At 42.8% G+C, this 21,117-nt stretch overlaps 1 protein-coding gene across 2 annotated transcripts in view; it reads right to left on the bottom strand.

Annotated features, from left to right (window-relative positions):
• Galntl6 (polypeptide N-acetylgalactosaminyltransferase like 6) overlaps positions 1-21,117 on the bottom strand; it is a 984,872-nt gene that overhangs the window by 13,883 nt on the left and 949,872 nt on the right. For both annotated transcript variants that reach the window (XM_028757776.1, XM_028757777.1), the window contains 2 exons: positions 13,242-13,358; positions 4,047-4,196 (listed from right to left, as the gene is read on the bottom strand). In XM_028757776.1, coding sequence (XP_028613609.1) covers positions 4,047-4,196; positions 13,242-13,358 — 267 coding nt within the window. The remainder of the gene's footprint in view (positions 1-4,046; positions 4,197-13,241; positions 13,359-21,117) is intronic.

The raw sequence follows: 21,117 nt of genomic DNA, 5'->3' as shown, positions 1-21,117 counted from the left end.
TATATATGCTGTAGGCCATCCAATAAAATGTTTACATAAAAGGAGTAGGATACAGGAGCTAGCTTTAAATTTGGCAAGCATAACAGCAGGTAATGCTACAGAGTAGTAGAGATGGCTTCCGTGGGATATTGTGTCAGATTACACGTTGAGGTTGTTACTAATGTAAAGAGCACATTTGTCACCCACACAGATGGAGATTTGGTCATACGGTCAGAAATCTGGCTACAAGCTGTACGTGGTTTATCACTTATTATACCTGTTACAGTAATAACGAATTGAAAGCGATGGCGAAATAACCTTAAGCTGTTCTTTTCTGTTTCGATACAGGCTCTCACTTTGTAGCCCTTGCTCACAGTGTGTAGGCTGGCACACATTATTCAGTCCAGGCTGGCCTTGCACTAATGGCAATCCTCCAGCCTCTGCCTCCTGGGTATTTGGATTAGAGTTGTGTACTACCACTCTGGCTAGGGCATTTTAAATTTGAGTAAGTCTAAGGCCTGAGCTTTATGTTGTCCAGATTCTGAAGGGTCAGGGTAAGCATTGGGAGGTGAAATGGGTTTCTCTTCTACTCAATGAGAAACGGAGTGGCATTATAAAACAGAGGAATGCAATGGCCAAGACATTAGGGACACTCCCCCCGAATAACGTTTAGTGTGGAAAAGGCAGGGAGATCCTGTAGGAAGCTATTGCAATGATCCAGGGGTCATATGAGATGGCTTGCAGCCAAGGCAGGAGCTATAGCAGTGACAAAGAGTGTGTGTGTGTGTGTGTGTGTGTGTGTGTGTGTGGATGAGTTTTGAAGAGAATGTCAGAGCAAAGGGAATAACAAGTTGTAATGACTGAGTAGATGTGGTGACTGAAGAGGAGAAACGCAAATTCCTGATTGAACAATAGTGTAAATATTTTTACTGAGGTTGCTGTTCTTGTAATAGGGGTCCCTCTGGTGGCAAAGGAAAACCAAGGTAAAGGTTTCATACAGGACACTATTCTGGGAGACATATTTGTACAACCATAGGTAAAATAGAGTAAAATAGGGATGCCCTTCTCCTCCTGGGTTTTAAAAAGACATATCTAAGAATAGCTGAGAGCTAATTGTTGCTAATGGACCAGGAAGTGGTGTCTGACCACAAGGTTGACCTGTTTGAATGAGGGAGATACTGGCCAACTTCCTTCTCCTTAGAAACCTCCATGTAGCTGGAGAAGATTAGCTGGAGTCTGTTGAACCAAATCCAGCAAACACTGGGGATGTCTCCTGGGAGAGATTGATCTTGGTTCTTAAGAGCACAGCAGAGCAATGAGTGGAGATGAAGCTGGATTCGTCTGAATTTGGATACTGCTGGCCACAATTCTGCCAGCATCACCTTAGCACCTTCCTATGTACACTCTGTGTAATAGCACCTGTGTGGTTATGGGGACTCCGGGTGATGGGCGTGAGTCACTAGCTCAAAGTTTCCTCTTCATTAACAGCTAGAGTTGGTACTGATGATTCCCTTAGGGGCTCAGGAGATGGCCCTTTGGGCTGATTCATAAATATTCATAAATACCAAATTTAAAATATGGTAACAAGAAAAGAGGTGCTCTGAAACAACCTCGGACAATTAGTGAACTGGTAGACAACTCCCATTTGCCTGAGGCTAAGGTGTGCAACTGAACAAAGCTAGTCTTCCAGAGAGCTCTCTGAATATTTTTCCTCTAGGTGTTGTGCAGCCCTCAAACTTTCCCCAAAACAGGTGTGTTCCATCGGCCTGAGTCATCGACCAAGATGAGATATTTCAGAAACTTTCCATTTTAAGCACGTTCCTGATTGAGTATAAATGCCTTGCTTGCTATATAAATAGGCAGAGTGTGACCTCCTGCTGAATACTGCCTCCGAGCTGAGAAGCTAGCCAAAGCACAGTCCCAGCTAGGGATTATCTTTTACCAATCTCTTCAGATCCCGGAAAGGTCTGCAGTGTGAAGGCTCTTCTGTGTTACCTCTAGAAATCTCTGCAGCCAGGGTTTTCTTCCCCAGGAGCTCTGTGTGCACACGCATTAGTTGGTCTTATTCATCTGTAAGCTTTCGTAAGCTCCCTAATGAAAACAACTGCATTTCGGAGGCTTAATTGCATATTATTGAGTGGTCTATCTCTTGTTCCATAAATGCGCAATGACGAGAAATGTTCTGTTCGTTAGAAACCGCCAGCATGTGAGGCAGACTGGGTGTTTTATTGATGTGCACAGAAAATATCATCCTAAAGGTCAGAAAATAACTATGGGCGAATAAAAGCCTACCTTACCCGACTCCACACAGACAATATTGTATTGAGAATTTGATGAGACTAATCAATTACACACTTCATAAAAAAAAAACAAACAAAGCAAAAACAAGAACAAAATAGGTTTTCCCATGCAGCAATTCCCTTCCCTTGTATGTGTGAGATTATCTGCTCATTAGCTCTTTAGATTTTAAATTGCTTTGTAGGCTGGAAAAAGATCTGCTGGATTCCAGGGAGGGGTTGATGTGTGGAATAAACCATACAACTGCATCTGTTGTGGAGGAGGCTGTTTTGTGGTGCCCCACCTCGAGAGGTAGAAACCGGAACTTTCATAAATGAAGAAAAGCATGCATAATCATTGCCTGCCCCTGTATTCACCGCCCCAGCTTCTTCCCTTCCACTTTCTGTGTTAGGGTCTGAAAATCACCAGAGAATGATATCCCAGACTCACATAGTATGCAAAAGCAAAGAGCATTTATTCAGGCTGAATCTCCTACATGCAGGAGTCTTCCCATTCAGAAAAGGAGACCCATGGTGGACTCGCAGGCTCAGCTTTTATTGTCATGTAGGGAATTCCAGGGAGGGGTATGTGCCCTTTTACCTTGATTGGTTAGCTCTATCTCTAGGGATCTGACTGATTCTATAATTGGTAAGGCCCTGGAGACCTTCAGGGAGGGGGTCGATTATTCCTGCTAGCTATCTCTTCTTACTTTAGGCCATATGATGAGGTGTCCCTGGATTGTCTGTCTGTGGCTGTGGATGACTGACTACAGGTTCTTGGGTCTGAGTTCTCATTTCTGGCAAACAGAAATTTAGGCCAGTCTTTCAAACTGCCAGTTTGCAGCCTGTCATGGAGTCAGCCTGGCTGTAGCTAACTCAGTCCTCTCATTTGTAATTTGGGGTCACATTGGCTGCTCTCTATCACAGGAGAGCCATGCTTCTGGTTCAAGCATTAGGTCCATTTCTCTGATAGCCTGAGTAAATCTGGATTGTGCCAGAGCACGGAACAATATGCACAAGGCGTTAGCTCACTGGCTGGGGAAACTGTCTCGTTTGTGGGTCTGAAGGGCGACAAGCATGAAAATTCTTAAAAATAATATAATTGCTTACTTAGCTCAATAAATAAGAGTCTAGTTTGTATTTGTTTTAAAATTATTTTCTATCATTAAGTATATTTGTTTTAAAACTATTTTTATCATTGAGTGTTCACTTATAATTTAATTTATTTTAGGTTTCCCAAATAAGTTTTTCTTTGATATAATAGGGAAGATTTTTGGCCAAATCACAAATGGGACAAAACACTTTTTTCCAAGTGTTACAATTATATCTATGTGAATATATATGCATATATGTGTGTATGTATGTATGTATGCATATATGTATGTATTAATGTAATTGTTTTAACCAGACAGCTGCCAAGCAAGAATCTGAAGTATACCGTAAATGAGTACATGTGATGTGAGTTAGGATTTTTAAGAATTATGCATAAGCGTATTTGCTTATTTAACATGTGGCCACTTTTCCCCCTAGGTTGGTTGAGCTGAATCTAGATCCCTGTGGTATCTGGAGTCATTTTTCAGTTATCCCTGCTTGGGAGGAGGTACACATGACAAATGGAAATAAAAGCATGCTCTCTCTGCTGCATCTTTCCCTGTCACAGTGGCCTCCTGTCACATGTATGAACTGAGTGTGTGTATGTATGTCCAGGTGACACTGCATCAAACCAAGACGGTTTTAGTAGTCAGTCTACAATCCCAAAAGTTTGGGAATGACCACAGGGCTGACACTTACCTCCCGGTATCCCCAGAGCTGGTTCCCTTTCATGCCATGACAGTCGTAGAGGGTGACAGGGCTGCTGTGTGAGATGGCATCCAGGCAGAATTTCCGGGTGTGCAGAGGCTCACCTGGTCGAATATCTTCTCTCCACCCGAAAGTAAAGAGCTGGCAAAAATAACAGTAGCTGGAGTGAGTTCAATATGGGGGAAAGGTTCCTGAGCATTGGGAGAGAGGTCTTAACATGCAGGGCTCTCCTTTTGTGATTACAAGGAAGAAGTAGATCTCAGGATAATGGAGGCATTGAAAGGGCATGCTTCAAAGTGCTGTGACTGCGCCTGAGCCCAGACTGGCAAAAAATGCAAATGAGAAGTTTTCTGTTAGGAACCAGTAGCGAGGGAAAGAAGGAAGGGTGGAAGGGAGGGAAAAAGGAAGATACTTGGAAGGTGGAGGAAGAGGACAGGGAAGGGATGAGAGGTGAGAGGGAGGAGGGAGAGGGAGAAGACAAGCCTTTAATAAAACTCTTAGCATTTGTCACATAGATAAAAATGTTCCTGGATCAAGGACTGCAGTGTTAGCCTAATGAGCAGATTAACTGCCAAAGGACAAGGCTTAAAGTTGAGCTGGATTGATGCTCGCACCTTGAAAAATCCAATTTAGAGCAAAGCCGAGCTCAATGAAGTAAAGAATAAGCAAATTAATTTTCTAGGGCAGGTTAGAGCAGTTCTGTGGGATGATATAGATGGCACAGGTTAGACTGTAACTCCCAATAAGTACAGTCCAGACTTACAGATCCCTGACCTTCAACCTCACCCAGAAGTTCCATGGAATGATAGATTCTACGATTCCATTTACTACTTCAATGTGCCATCCACCGATTCCTGTTCCTACCTGTGTTAGTCATCTTACCCTTATATATTACAAATGCTACTTAGGATGTCCTAACTCAACCTTACAATGTGTTAAATGAACAAACAGCATTCCTGTGGAAAAAGAACATTTTCTTGAGTTACTTGAACCAAGCCTCATTTGTAGGTTATACCAGAAAAAGTCCTTAATTAAAGGAGAAGACAGACTGGGGACACCTTGGGATTTCTTCCAGTTCTGGTTCAGTAGGTTACATAATTCTCAGTGGCAGACTCTAGGAGGTAGACAACAGCATGTGAAGATAGCTGTCAGGGACAATGGCTTATTGGCAGAAAGTAAACACTGTGCAGAGCTGTAAGCAGCCAATACACTCACCGCTGACCTGGTCCTCAGTAGACTTGGGTTTTCAGATCCTACCTAGAGAATTCAGGACAATTCTAGAGATGGCTAAGAGAGAACAGTTAGGTGGTAGGAATCTGAAAACAAGGGAAGGGACTAGGTTAAGTGGTCTGAATTAGAAAGAGGAATGATTTACATCCAAACACATGCAAGAAGATTGTTTGAATAAAGGATCATCTGTGTGCAGTGCTCCAGAAAGGCAGGACTAGAGGCCATCTCAGATGGAAGGACAGGGGTGTCAGGTTAGGCTTGCTTACTTACTTACTTACTTACTTACTTGCTTACTTACGTATTATGAGCATTGGTATTCTGCCTGCATGTGTGTCTGTATGAGGGTGTCAGATCACCAGGAACACTGGAAATTGAACCCTGGTCCTCTGGAAGAGCAGCCAGTGCTCTTTATCATGGAGCCCTCTCTCCTCTGCCCAGCTTAGGCATTTGTGATGGGGTCATGAACAGGAGTTGTGTAATTTCTTTTTCCAGAGGGTGTTGTTGTTGTTGCTGTTAACATGCTTGTGGTTCAGTTCAACCATACCTTGGATTTTTAAGTTCTCTTAGATGCTTCACACAGGAGAAGTAGCTATTTCAGTTGTTCCTGACCTAGACCTCTCTTCTAATTGGAATGCATTATATCCATGACTTTTGAAAGATTGTGCTCCTTTGTTGTTACCAACTTGTCTGCTTCCTTTTGTCTGGGTGTTGCCCGGTTTATTTTTTTGTTTGTTTGTTTTTGTTTGTTTGTTTTTTTCTCTGTTCTAGTTGGCCTTAAGTTCTCCCAGACCAGTTTTCACCAATATGCTCAAAACCCAGTGACCATGGCAGGATTTCGGTCTAGCCCCTGGCAGGATTTCCCAATTGCATATCTCCTAGATGACTCAAATTCAACGTATCAGACTACATTCACTGGATCTTCATTTCTTGGATAGCCTGTTCTCCTTCAATTTGTTTTCGTTGGTGGGAATGTCATCAATCTTGTCAGTCATTGAGTCTTTGAACTTTTGCCTCAATTACTTTCTTTATCTAACTACTTGTCAAGTCTGGCCACTGTCTCGCATCTTTGGCGATGCCAGGATTCGAGCTCCGCACCTCACACATGCTGGCACACCACATCTTACCACTTCAGTTTCTTCAGCATTTCTGGAATTAGTTTCATCCTCCCTATCTCCACCTTGTTGTCAGCATCTCTTGTCTAGACTAGTGCAATAACCTGCTTCCTTTCCCTTGTTTTGTTCCCTGAACGCAGGTGCATGCATGCTCATGATGTTTGAGAGCTCAGTTCAAAAATACCTTGGGTATTGTTCTTCAGGCCTTGAACACTTCTGTTTTAAAGACAAGGTGGCTTGCCTTGTCAGATAGACTATGCTGGCGGCCAGTAAGCTCTAGGAAACCTTTTCTGTTACTCACTTCCTTAGTGCTGGGATTAAAAGTGTGTGTGTGTGTGTGTGTCTGTTTGTGTGCTGGGCTGGAGAGATGACTCAACAGTTAAGAGCATTGACTGTACTTCCAGAGGTCCTGAGTTCAATGCCCAGCAACCATATGATGGCTCACAACCATCTGTAATGGAATTTGATGTCCTCTTCTGGTGTATCTGAAGACAGTGTACTCATTTAAAACTAGGTCATCTGTCAGCCTGCAATCCTACAGTGGTTTTATTTCTCAGTGTAGTCCAGTCACCCACGCAGCCTTCATGTCTGAACTGCTGTGTTTCCCTCCTCTCTTTCTAATCCATCATGAATGTCCACTGTGTGCACATCCCTCGCTAGGTAGTGAGATCCCGGATGGCAGAGCATGTCCTTTTAAAATTCACTTCCCAGCACCCAGAAACGTTGAGGGTAAGTATAGGTGCTCTATAAAATTTATGTCCAATATGTGCAATGTGTGCTAGTTATTTCAACAGAAACTTGAAATAACTGCCAAGATAAACGAATTAGTTTTAGTCTTCTTAAAAACAAACAAACAAACAAACAAACAAACAAACACAAAAGAAACTGGGTCCTACTGGCCATCAACTCACTAGGTAGCCCAGGTAGACCTTCAACTCCACACCCTGCCTTAGCTTTCCATGTGCTGAGATTGTAGGCATGCGCCCTGCCGAGTTTGAATCAAGAAGTCTTGATTGATTTACCTGGTTCCCTTCTGTCTTTTTGCTCTCTGTGTGTTTTGGGGTTTGTTTGTTTGTTTGTTTGTGGGTTTTTTGTTGTTGTTTTGAAGAAAAGATTTATTTTTGGATCATACTGGAGAAAATACTCAGTTATTGTAGAGAAGGTGTGAGGGCTGGGGTGTCTGTCAGGTTGCTGCTTCTGTGGTATCAAGAGTCAGAAAAGGAGCTTTAGCCGGGAAGGGAAGACCCACCAGGATTGTGGGTCGTACCACTCGGGGCCATAGTCTGTATGAAAAGGAAAAAAGGAAGAAAATAGCAAGCACCAGGGTTCATCTCTTTCTCCTCATGACAGGTGTGGTGTGGCTAATCGCCTCACATTCAGACAGCATGGCTACAGCCCATGGACTTCTCAGTATTTCCCTCCCCAGTGAAGCCTCTCAGGAAAAGCCACTCCGCCGCAGTCCAAGGTGTGTTTCCTGGGACATGTTGACAATGAAAATTAATCATCAAAGAGGCCAACTAGACTTTTAAAATTTTATCATTTACTCGTCTAACTTTAGGGGAGGAGAGGGTTCATTAGGCTTAGAGTTTCCTGATCACCATCGTCAAGGAAGGATAAGGCAGCCATCAAGACCGGAGCTTGGGGGTGGAGCTGAAGGAGAGTCTGTGGAGGAAGACTTGCTGCCTGGCTTCTGACTCATATGCTTCCGCCCTTTTCTCTTTCTTTTTCCCTTCTCTTTCTCCTCTTCCTTCTCCCCCTCCTCTTCTCCTTAGTTCTCCGAGAGTTTCATATAATGTTTTTAAATCATATTCAACTATTCCTAGATCCCCTCCCTCCCACCCCCTCAAATATTCTTCAGCTGGAGAGAGCGATCAATTTACCAGGGACTAGACTCTTCTAGAAAACTGTCTCTCGGTGGCCAGGGACTGTTGACTGTGTGCCCAGCTCCCCTCTTTCATATACTCAGAAGCCTAAAGATGGAAGGCATTGTAAATCCACACCTAGCATAGACCTTCACTGGAGAGATGTGACTTCTGCCTCAAATATCTAGGCTTCATGTATTCCATTTTCTCCCTTTTTTCCCATTAAATGGATCAATTAAGCCCCAAAGAATACCCGAATGGCAGCAAATTTGCCTCTGGCTTCATCTATTGTCATAATTATATCTGGGTGAACTTAGGCAACTTTTGTTTCTTGTTTCTAGGTTTGGTATTGCAGGATAATGATCTTGCTTACGTCCGTAGATTGACTGCTGGAAGGGAATTTTTCATAAGGTATTCTGCACTCTTCTTGTGATTATTACCCGGTGATTGCAATTTTGGGCCCCAGGCGATAAATCTTCAAATTATACCCATTGCTTTCTTTTTCTGAACCTTCCAATAACATTTTTTTCTCTTATGTCTTTGGAATGCTCCTGCTTGCCATTTATCTTAGCCAACAGTCATGTCAAACCCCGTTAGACACACTTTCACCACAGTAGAAACAAGCTCGAATTGTGAAAGGATCTTGGTTCTTTGGAACTTATTGTGACATCCACAATCTGCCTCTCAGTCCTGGGTCATATTTTTACTCACAGGAGGGATCTAGGTTTTCTTAACAGAAGTGCTTGATTTAAAAAAAAAAAGAATCTCAAATTATTAGTTTAAAAGTAAAAGTCAATTTCTTCTTTTTCTTCTTTTGAGTGATATTCTAAAATATAGATTTTGAGTCATGACCCACCTGTTTCTTTGCTTTTATATGCATGTAGTGGGTGTAACATTGTCTGGCTCTGTATTGTATTATATTATATATTGTGTTATATTATACTATACAAATAAACTCTCTATATTGGAGCTGCAAATACACTTATCTTAATCTGGCATCCTGATGAGACGATTGAAAAACAGCTTTTTCTCTCTGTGGGAAGTAATATTTTATTTCATTGTTATGTAGTTTGCAGGAATCTGAGTTATAACATGTTTCCTCCTACAGTCGGTACCCATCAGAATGCTGGGTCCTGGTAGTGGGATTGTTTATCCCTAAAGAAAGGCGGGCGTTCTATCTCTGCATGTATTGACGCGTTTGGATTTCTGTTTGCCTATGTCCCGCTCCAGGTCTTAGAAAGAGGAAAAATCTGTCAGCTTCCTCAGCAGGACAGAAAGGTCTGCAACACTTCCTCCCTGCAAGAGCTCAGCGCCTGCTGCTGGGCCAGTGGAAAGAACAGCCAAACTAGGCCAGGGAGAGCCCGCCTCCTCTCTTTCGCCCCTCCACCCCGCTCTGTACGCTCTGTACGCACAAAGCAGGCTGGGGAGGTGCCTTCCAGATCTTACACTCTTATTTGAATCTATTTTTGTTTTTCTTTCTTGATCCCTAGAGGAAACTGGGAGCCAGCACACAATGCTAGAGCGATATCAAACAGCTCAGCAGATGACCCCGGAAGGATGAATCATACGCCTGCTTCCCGCACAGAAGGCGGATTAGTCCTGACTAGTGCGCAGCAGAAGGTTTTCCTTATAAAGGTATGCTTCAGTGGACCCCTCTTTATTGCCTTTGTAACAAATTTGTTTACTCACTCATCTCGTCACTTTGACAGCTTTGGAATTAAAATGAATATCCCTGGCCCGATGTACCTCTCATCCAGTAACATAAATATAAATGTAAAAGAGTGAATTATAACTTACAAGCACAATGTAGAATAAGACTTATATTTATTACCGTACAATGAATTTGCCTGTACCAAGTCAGTGTACGGTGACACGTTTCAAACGGATCTCAAGTCTCTCCTTCCTGCAACTTCTAATCTCCCCGTAGCTTCATCTTTAGGCTCCTCAGAGAATGGAAATCTTTGTAAAGAGCTATATTAACTACAGGGATTTTTTTCCCCCTCCCCTGCCTGTGTTGAGTTTTCTTCTTGTCTAGTGCTGCCCTCTGGTGACCATTTCTTAATTTACATGCCATACTTTTATTTATTTTTTGCAGTTGAGCCTAACAATCCACAAAAGTATTCAATATACTTCAGTTTGGTCGTATTCATTTTCAGCTGTCAAATAAAAATTTCAGGTCAGAGCATGCATCATTCTGGAATTTTCCTGCTTAGAAGTATTAAACCTGGTTTAGGTATTAAGACATGTATAATCTATCTAAATTTGTTTCCTGCTTGGGCTGAAAAGAACATATGAACTTAGCCCAAGAAGCAACTTTTTTTTTTTTTAAAAAAATGAAATCTTCACTTAATTTTAGAGACTGTTCTTCCTAAGTGCTCCAAATGCTAGTCTCACTGACAGACTCTTTAGCATTCTTGCTTGCCTTCAGGCTGGGATCTGGGCTGCTTGTTGGGAGTGCCAACCAATACTCTTCCTCTGAAGCCTGACAACACCTCAGCAATGATTATAGGACAATTCAGAGGAAGCCATTAAGTTCCTCCCTGATATTTGGTAAGTATCACCACATCTGAGAGCCACAGAATCTTCTGGTAATTGTCCATACCACAGGATAGGCTGAAGTGGGCAAGAGCGAAAGTTAATGATTATGCTGGGATGGACCAATGCAACCATATCACACCAACAGTGAACCCGAGAGTGTGACATGTGTGTGTGTGTGTGTGTGTGTGCATGTCTGTGCGTGTGTGTGCGTGCGTGTGCGTGTGAGGTAAGGAGTGTGTGTGAAGATAGAAGGGGAAGTACAGAGACTACCCTGACTTCCTGTGGGAGTTGATGTTACATCTCAGGCATCATTTCTTCTCAGAGAACCCTGTATAGGATGGAGGATTGTTGCTCCTATTTAATGGTGAAGAACCTCTGGCCTAGAAGAATTGAACAGTTTCACAAGGCTGACGATTTAAAGTGAAGTCCATGATGGCCTGATTTTAAGGCTCTACGTCTTTTTAAAACACACTGGATAGATGACTAGCAAGTGTGTGGTGTTAGAGGGTGTTGCATTATCTGATGAGATTGATCCTTGACTGAGTTTTGAACTTGTTGCTTTTCCAGCATCCTAGTGCTCTGATTCAGGATGGAGGAGGGCCAGAAAGAAAGAGTGGGGAGAAGAGAAGGGAACTTGAACAACTCCTTAAGGACCTTGGGTTGGGTAGCGTCATTGATCAGTAGTTCAATTGGGCCAACATTCTTTTGTGTGGAGCTAAGGAGTTTTGTGTAAGGTAAGGAGTTTTTCCAAAGCACAAGAACTCTCCAACAGAGCCTATTCCTGGTCAGTGTGCAAGAGGGCCGTGCAAGGGACACACTAGAGTCATGCAGCGGTGCCAACAGGGACGTGCTTGAACACTTTTTTTGTTGTTTTCTTAAGACAGCTATTACAGTCTATTCTAAGAAACTCAAAACACTGTCAGGGGATAATGCCCCAACTGTGGGTTTCTCCTTCTGCAAAGAGAATTAAGACAGGAAAAGCCTTAGCTGTACTTACCCGTTGTTTTTCTTTGTAACTATGACAACAGCTATTGATTCTTGTTAAATCTGTATGAAACATCCTATAGCTTCCTAGTTGATATATTTCATTCTTCAAAATGAAAAACCAAAGTGTCATGGACCCCTAAACGTTATGATTTCTCTATCACAGGTAATACAGTTTAAGGAGAGACCCTTTTATAAAGACCTTCAAGTTCTAGGTTGGATTTGAAACCACAGTTTCCTTAAATGGAGCTGCACTGAAATGTCTTTCAATCAAAGCAATGCGTCGTCCGAAAACATCTTTGAAGTCCATGTTGGGGTGACGCTGCCTCAGTTCTCCTTCACATGCATGATTAAAAACTACAATTGCAACAAGAGGTCCATGCATTACTTTCAATATACAGCCAGGAGGGAAAATTAAGGTTAACTGAAGTCTCAAACACAAAACAGTCTGTTTTTTTTTTTTGATGAATTTTCTGGTCTTTCCAGACTCATTGTCTTGAAAACTTCCATTGTGGAGAAGGTGGTAAGATTACACCACATTGATCAATTCTATCATCTCTTTTATTAAAAAAATTAGTTTTAAGAGTTAGTATTCAAGGGGCTGGAGAAAGGGCTCAGTGGTCAGAGGTCTTCCTGAACAATCATGAGTACCAGTTAGGATCTCTAGAGTCGTGTGCAGGATTGTGCCTGTGACCCCAGCTCCGAGGAAGTGTGATAGAGACAGGAGAATGCTAGCGACTGCTGGCTTCCAGCCTAGGAAGAAAATGCAAGCCCCAGAATCAGGGAGAGAGTCTCAAAAGAATAGCTGGTGAGTGTTCGGTGGGGGAAATGCAAGGCCTTCTTCTGGTCTCTGTGCATGTGTATAGAAATGTGCATAAACACATGCACATACAAATAAATAAAGGTTAGCACAGAAAATAATGGGCTTACTGTGGCAGTTCTGAACATGCCTTGTCTTTATTTGTCTGCAGCCCCACTCCTCTCTCTCATGGTTTTAGCTCCTTATTAGTCACCACTGGCCTGGAACTCAACCATATAAGCCAGGGTGGTTGCCTGGTGATCACTATTGACCTGCCTGTCTCTCTTTCACCAGACCTGAGATTACACGCACATGCCAACACACTCAGCCTTGAAAATATGGGTTCTAGAAGAGGAGACTCAAGTTCTGATATGTGCCCGGCCAGCACTTTACTGGCTGATCTATCACACTAATCCTTGGTCTGCAAGTTGAAATAAGTTTTTACCCATTATCTTGTTTGATTATCATGATTCTTCTGACAGGAAACAGGAGCAGAGGCCGATAATGACTCACTAACTATAGATCTGGTTAGTGACAAACCATGACTTTATCCAAGTCTCAAATGTACCACCCAGAAGCTTCTTCCCATTCTGTCCCTCCATGATATCCTCAGCCCTCTCTCCCACCCCACTAGCCTTCACCTCCATGATCTCTGACTCACCTGTTCATGAGACCATGTCCTCTCGGAACCGTCCTTGACACAGATGTCCAGCCTCAGCTCTGTTCCTGTGGCTCCATGTTTGCTATCCACACATAAGTTGGCTGCCACATTCCGAATCTGTATCAAGAATATACCAAGCATGGGGCTGAGTTACTATTCCTGACAATCGTGTGTTCTATAAAAAGGGTCTTCCTTGGTCTGTCTTTTTTATGACATGACTAGAAAGACACTTTGAATTTATATGTAATTTGTTGAGAAAAATGGAGACATGAAATGTAACATAGTCTGTATGTAAAACAACAACAACAAAACAAACAAACAAACAAACATCCCATAAAACAAAAATCAAAAACAAACCACAGAGACTGCCCCACCTGGGGATCCATCCCATCTGCAGCTACTAAACCCAGACACTATTGCTGATGCCAAGAAGTGCTTGCTGACGGGAGCCTGGTATAGCTGTCTCCTGAGAGGTCTGCTAGAGCCTGACCAGTATCTGTATTGGATGCTCGCAGCCAACCACTGAGCACAGGGATCCTGATGGAGGAGTTAGGGGAAGGACTGAAGTTTGCAACCTCATAGGAAGAACAACAATATCAACCAACCAGACCCCCCAGAGCTGCCAGGGACTAAACCACCAACAAAAGAGTATACAAGGAGGGTCCTATGGCTCCAGCTGCATATGTAGCACAAGATAGCCTTATCTGGCATCAATGGGAGGGGAGGTCCTTGATCCTGTGAAGGCTCTATGCCCCAGCATAGGGGAATGCTAGATTGGTGAGGTGGGAGTGGGTGGGTGGGTAGGTGGGAGAACACCCTCATAGAATCAGGGGGCAAAGGGTATGGGATAGGAGGCATGCGGAGGGGAAACCAGGAAGAGGGATAACATTTGAAATGTAAATAAATAAAATAACCAATAAAGAATAAAGCAAGAAAAAAAATGACAGAGTCAAGAGACAAAATTACAGCTGGTTGTAGTAAAGTTAGTTATTGGTAATGCACCAGAGGGAGTGGTGTAGGGCTATTTTCTTGAATTGAGAGCCCTTTCTTGTTCAGGTAGTGTTTAACATGGAGTTTGTTATTCTCCTTCAAGCTCCTCTACCATTGCTATCCCAGCATGGGGAGAATCCCAGGCAGCTGCTACCGGAGAAGTGTATGGTTGAGGGAAAGGGTCCTTCAGTAACATACAACTCTGGGACAGTGGCCTCAGGCTCCCGTTTGGCTGCATTGGCTGTTGTCACAGGTTAGCATTTCTCCTGGCTGGTTAGTTAAATGTCATCCTAGAGGATGAGCTATACTGGCTGACGGATATGTGCATGTTGCCTAGTACAATTCTTTCTAATTATTATAGTAGTACCGAATGGGGGGGTAAAGGGTAAATAATGAAAAAAAACCCCAAAAAACCAAAAAACCAAAAAAACCAAAAAACACATCAAGAGCAGAAATTGCAGGAGAACTAGAGTCTGGACAAGGCCAAGGACAGGGACTTTGTTGTTTCTTTTTGCCTAAAGGGTCCACTAATTCTCAGCTAGTGGCACCCCCACAGCATATTGTAGGGCTGGAAATTAGATACTGCTTGTGACCTATGTCCGTGCCTTACCGAAGCCCTGCGATCTCAGCCCTTCATATGCCTGTCGTAGTCCTGAATTGTTATCTCTGTATGTTTATAAAAAGACTAGAATGCACCCAGCTGATAGCTTTTGATCTGAGTCTTTCGCCTGGTAGGAGTAAATAAGTAAGAATACCCAGCTGGGCCCGTTCAGATTGGAATCAGGCAACAAAATCGCGCAAAGGGTTGTGAGATCCTGGGGCTGTGGAGGGAAGGAGCGACGCTGAGACGGAGGTATTGTAGTAGCTGGAGCTAGTTCAGGTCTCTTGTATGCCGGCAGTAGAGGTAGGTTGAATGTCCCTCAGGAGAGGACAGAACTGCCACTCATTTCCTTATTCAGAGGCAGTGGCAAAAGTTCTAGCGACTGCTTCGGGACCTCTGCGAGGGTCTCTTTCTCTTGTGTTAGGGATATGTGAAATGAAGTAAAATTTGATTTATCCAACAGAGAATCCAGGGACACCTATGGGTCCCTCACCTCCAAAAAAAAAACCAAAAAAACCCCCAAAAACCAAAAAAGCAAAAAAAAAAAACCCCAAAAAACAAAAAGCCCCCCCCAAACAAAAACAAACAAACAAAAAACAAACAAACAAACAAACAAAAAAACAACCCACCAACCCACCACCCGCAGGTGAGTATGTACAAGAACGCTTGACTTCGTTCCCCTGAAACCCATCAGCTCCACGTTCCGACCCTTGAATTAGGGACGTTGCTTGGGCTCCGCCCCCTTGCAAACCGAATGCATTCTTTTCTTGGTAGGTAGCGCAGGAGATGCGGCAGTCCACAAGAGTGAACTTGACTGCTCATAGAAGTAGAACCGATAGACCATCACTTTAACAAAAATCTTAGTTTCAGTTTTTTTAAACAAGGACTAAAGGGAAACAGTCTTTTGGGATTTTTGGAGGGGCGAGGGAAAGTCAGACAGGGGGAAAAGAGAGAAGAAAAGCCTTTTGTAAAAACACTTTTCGTCGCGTGTGTGAAAAAGCACACACGTGCTTTCTTTGTAAAATAGAACACAGAGAGTTAGGTTCAGTATCATTGTCCTGTGTGTGTGTGTGTGTGTGTGTGTGTGTGTGTGTGCGCGCGCGCGCGCGCGCATTCGCTCTTTGGGGGAGGGGATATTGTCTTGCTTTATACTTCAGTCTGCCATGGAACTTTTGATCTTTTAGCTTTAGCCATCTCTACTATGTCCAGTGGGCTGTTACCGTCCTGAGCCCTGCTCACTCTGTACAGCTCCAGCTCTATCTTCTCCTCTGGTACAACATATCATTTTTCTGAAGCTGTCTATCACCTGAATAACAGCCTAATAGCACCCTGGAGGGTCTGTCTTTACACCTCTGGGCTCTACAATACCCGCTCAGCCCTGTTAGAGAAGAGTCTTCAGTGTGTATGCTGACATCAACTGCGTGACACTGCTCTTTGTTCTAAGGCAATCTAGGAACTCCAAACGGCAACTCCAAACTGCATTTATGAGGGGGGAGCAGCTGTTTTTTTATATTTGAAGCCACTTGGACACAGAAGGAGAGGCTATCCTACAGGGTTGGCATTCAAGCTTGCCCATCCATGGGTCTCCGTTCTTAGGAAAAGAGAGAGCATCCAAGCTAGGGACATGAGTGGTGGCTCCGCCAACTCAGCCCATGGTTATGACCAACCCTCCCAGAGAGCCTCACTCTGTTTCCAAATGTTATGAGCCCAAAAGGTCCCTGGCAGGGATGAAAGGACACCATTTTCTAAACTCTTGAATTTTCTCAATTCTCACTCAGATGGCAGCTGTGTAGACAACGGAATAAACTGCTTTGCAAGCCAAATTTCAAGTTTCAAAGGCATAATTGTCTACATCTGTGTAAATTCCAGCACCAAGTTATGCCAGAGAGGAAATGCTGGGAGTTCAGTACAGGACGAGGTAGACAGCTGGGACAAAACTAACACCCGTCCCTGTCCTTACCCCTTTGCCTTTGTATCTGCATCCCTACAAGCATGTGTGTGGAGTCACCTCTTTTAGTCACCAACACAGCTCTGTCAAAATAAGTAGGCGAATAGAATTAAAAACAGAATCAACGTTTGAAGACTATAGGTGTATACTAGTATTTACAAATGATTTTATGTGGTCTAGGCTCTCAACTGTGCTTGAAAGTAAGGCAACACACACACACACACACACACACACACACCCCTCAAATCTAGGACGAGGACTATTGCAAAAAACTGTGATGGAAAACATCACTTTCGGGCTTCAGTCCTTTGATGTCTGGCTTCAGGGCTCGGCACTGTGACACTGCATTGAGGGATCTGGAGGACGGCTAAGGAGGATTACAAAGTGAAGTGGCACTTGACGAAGCATGGGCAGGGAGACGGTGAAAACCAGGGAGAAGCGTTGGGGCCTTCTAAATGAAGAAGTACACTCATCCATCACTCATTCATCAACTATAAGTGGCCGCTGTATCCAGGCATTGTGCTAGATACTGGTCACAGAGAAGACAGAAAAGGAATCCATCTCCTCCAACATGCAGCCCATAGTGTAGTCAGGATGTTAGAGAGCACGTGAACAGAAGGGAGCCCTGGATTTCCCAGAACTTCTAGCTGCAAATTTTAAATATGACAAAAGGTGTCAGAATGTTCCTCTTCATGGAGTGTGGGTGACTTGGGAAGTGTACTGACTGGCGGGGAGGGATTTTCTCCATTAGTGATTGAAAGAGAGAGGGTCAGCCCATTGTGGGTGGTGCCATCCCATCTATGGCTGGTAGTCTTGGGTTCTATAAGAAAGCAGGGTGAGCAAGCCACGAGGAGCAAATCAGTAAGCAGCACCCCTCCATATATCAACTTTGTATCAACTCCTTTCTTCAGGTTCTTGCTGTGTTTAAGTTCCTGTCCTGACTTCCTTTAATGTTGAACAGGGACATGGAAGCCAAATAAACCCTTTCCTCTGCAACCTGCGATTGGTTATGATGTTTCACCATAGCAACAGTAACTCTAACTAAGACAGCAAGGTGAGTTTTCTTCCCAGAACTATACAGAAAAGACGGGGTGCAGGGCAGAGAGAAAATTAAAGAGGTACAGAAGGCCCAGGCTCATGAGATACAAAGGAATTTCTCAACAACCTTGGTCATACACTCATTTTTAAAGTTTACTTTTTCTGTTTATTAAAAAACTTATATTTTACAATATGAAAAAGTTTTAAATAAAAAGCTGGGAAAAAAATCCCCAAATCTAAGGAGTACTTTTTATAAAAGATGCTTTAAGAAGTATGGATGAGCCGGGCAGTGGTGGCGCATGCCTTTAAATCCCAGCACTTGGGAGGCAGAGGCAGGCGGATTTCTGAGTTCGAGAGTTCGAGGCTAGCCTGGTCTACAGAGTGAGTTCCAGGACAGCCCAGGCTACACAGAGAAACCCTGTCTCGAAAAATCCAAAAAAAAAAAAAAAAAAAAAAAGAAGTATGGATGAAAATCCTAAGACTAAGAGGAGAAAATGAGCTCTGTTCACTAGGAACCTAGATTCTTGATGGGGAGACATCACTGAAGTCATCTTTTCTGGAGACATGTTCATCTTGGTTAGTTTTATTGTCACCTTGACATGAGCTCCAGTCAACTGAGAAGAGGAAAGAAACCTCAATACAAGGTTTACATCAATACAACTGGCCTGTGGCTATATCTTTGAGAGTCTGATTGATGATTGATGTGGAAGAGCCCCGCCCACTGTGGGAGGCACCATTCTAGGCAAGCAGGCTTGGGCTATATAAGAAAGCTAGGTAAGCATGATTGGGGGTGGGGTGGGGTGGGGGAGAAGAAAGCAGCACTCCTCCATGGTGTCTGCTATAGTTCCTGCTTTGAGTTCCTGTCCTGGCTTCCATCAACAATGGATTGTCACCTGGAAGTAAGTGTAAGCGGAAATGTACCCTTTCCTCCCCAAATAGCTTCTAGTCAGAATGTTTTTTATCATAGCAATGGAAAAGCAAAGTAGAACAGAACACAAAGTTTACCATTTTAATACTTTAAACTGTTCAACTCGGCAATATTAATATATTCAAATGCTGTGTAATGATCTATTCCCCAGGTGTTCTGATTATTCAAAACAGCAACCATTAGCCACTAAGCAATGGCCAGTTCCTTAAACCCTCACCCTTGTTAAGGTCTGTTCCACTGATGATATGGATTTTTGTGTCCTAGGTATTTCACACCAGTGGATCACACCATATGTGTGTGTGTGTGTGTGTGTGTGTCTGTGTGTGTCTTATTTCACTTAGCAAAGTATATTCAAGGTATTATTGTTGTAGTGCATATCAAATCTTCATTACTTCTCAAAGCTGAATGATATTTACACACACACACACACACACACACACACACACACGCAATCTTTGCTTATTCACATATTGATGGATAGTTGAGGTTTTCTACCTCTTGGCTGTCGTGAATAATGCTGCAATAAACCCTGGCTTACAAATCCCTGTTTTGAATTACTCTGGGTGTACACTTGGGACTAGAATTGCTTGCTACCCCTATGGCAAACGATAATTCTGAGCTTCACTTTTTGAAGGACTGCCAAACAGTTTTCCATAGAGCTGTGCATTATATTCTTACAAATAATGCACAACAGTTCTTCATTTCCACACATATCTTGCTAGCAGCAACTCTGCAGTAAGTGGTCCTTGCAGCTATGAAGTAGCATCTCACTGCAGTTTGGATTTTGTATTTGCTTTATGGCTAGTGATTTTGAGCTCTGTTTTATGATTATTTGTGGATTTCTTTCACTGAAAAATCTGTCCTAGTCTTTTGCTCACACTTCAATACAGCTGTTTTATTTTTATTGTTGAGTGTTTAGTATTTTTCTACATTATGAATATCAATATCACACTGGATATGATTTGCAAGTATTTTATTCTGGTCAAAGAGTTTCTGTTTTTATACCAGTGACAGTGTACTTGGTAGACAAAAGCTCCAATTTTGGTAGTGTTTAGTATATGTAGTTTTCTTTTGTTGCCTGTATTTGTGTGTGTGTGTGTCACATTTAAGAAATTGTTGCTAATCTAATGTCATAAAGTTTTCCTCTACATTTTATTATCAAATGTCTTTTATTTTATGTGTATGTGTTTTGCCTGCACATATGGATGTGTATTATGGATGAGCTATTCCCTGTGGAAGCCACAAGAGGGTGTTAAATCCCCTGGAACTGGAGGTTTAGATGGCTGTAAGCCACCATATGGGTCCTCTGTATGAGTAGCAAGTATGATGTCATCCGGATCAATTATAACTGAAACAACACTCTTTCCAAGTAAAGTCTGTATTACTGAGTGTTTCATTGCTGTGAAGAGATGGTATAACCAAGGCAACTCTTATAAGGGCAAACATTTAATTGCTTACAGTTCTAGAGGTTTAGTCTGTTATAATCATGACAGGAAGCATGGGGGTGTTCAGGCAGACATGGTGCTGGAGGAGGTAAGAATTCTCTATCTTGATCCACAGGCAGCAAGGAGGAGACTGTTTGCTGCACGCAGCTAGGACACTGTCATCCATACTGGGTGGAGCCAGAGCATAGGAGTCTTTAAAGCCCACCTATACAGTGACATGTTTCCTCCAACAAGGATACACCTCTACCAATAAGGCCACAACTCATAATAGTGCTACTCCCTATGGCCAAACATTGAAACACATGAATCTATGGGGCCCAAGCCTCTTCAAATAACACAAGGCACATCCTGATGTATGTGTGATGAAGACGTCAAAAGATGAAGTTTTGATGCTGCTTATCTAGCTGTTTGAACAAAGTCGATTGAGCATTTGCATGAGAGTTCACTTCTTGATAGTCTATTCTATTGTTCTGCGTGTCTTTTCTCATGCCCGTAGTATAATACAAAACTTAGTGTAGCTAGGAAAACTAGATATACTAGATTATCAAAATTGGAACTTCTGTCTCTCAAGCACACTGTCGCTAACATAAAAAGGGAACTCTCTAAACAGAACAAAATATTTGCAAATCGTATGGTACGTTTTGAAATAAGAAAGTCTGAATTTCCTGGCAGTGGTAGCATATGCCTTTAATCCTAGCACTCAGGAGGCACAGATCTCTGAGTTCAAAGGCAGCCTGGTCTACAGAATGAGTTCCAGGACTACACAGAGAAACCCTGTCTCAAAATGCCAAACCAAACCAAACCAAATCAAACCAAACCAAACCAAACCAAACCAAACCAAACCAAACCAAACCAAACCAAACCAAACCAAACCAAACCAGCAAAGCAAAGCAAAGCAAAGCAAAGCAAAGCAAAGCAAAGCAAAG

Source organism: Grammomys surdaster, unplaced genomic scaffold, assembly GCF_004785775.1.
Source record: "Grammomys surdaster isolate TR1022 unplaced genomic scaffold, NIH_TR_1.0 126182, whole genome shotgun sequence".
NCBI lineage: Eukaryota > Metazoa > Chordata > Mammalia > Rodentia > Muridae > Grammomys > Grammomys surdaster.
This window is presented reverse-complemented; position numbering and strand designations above follow the sequence as displayed.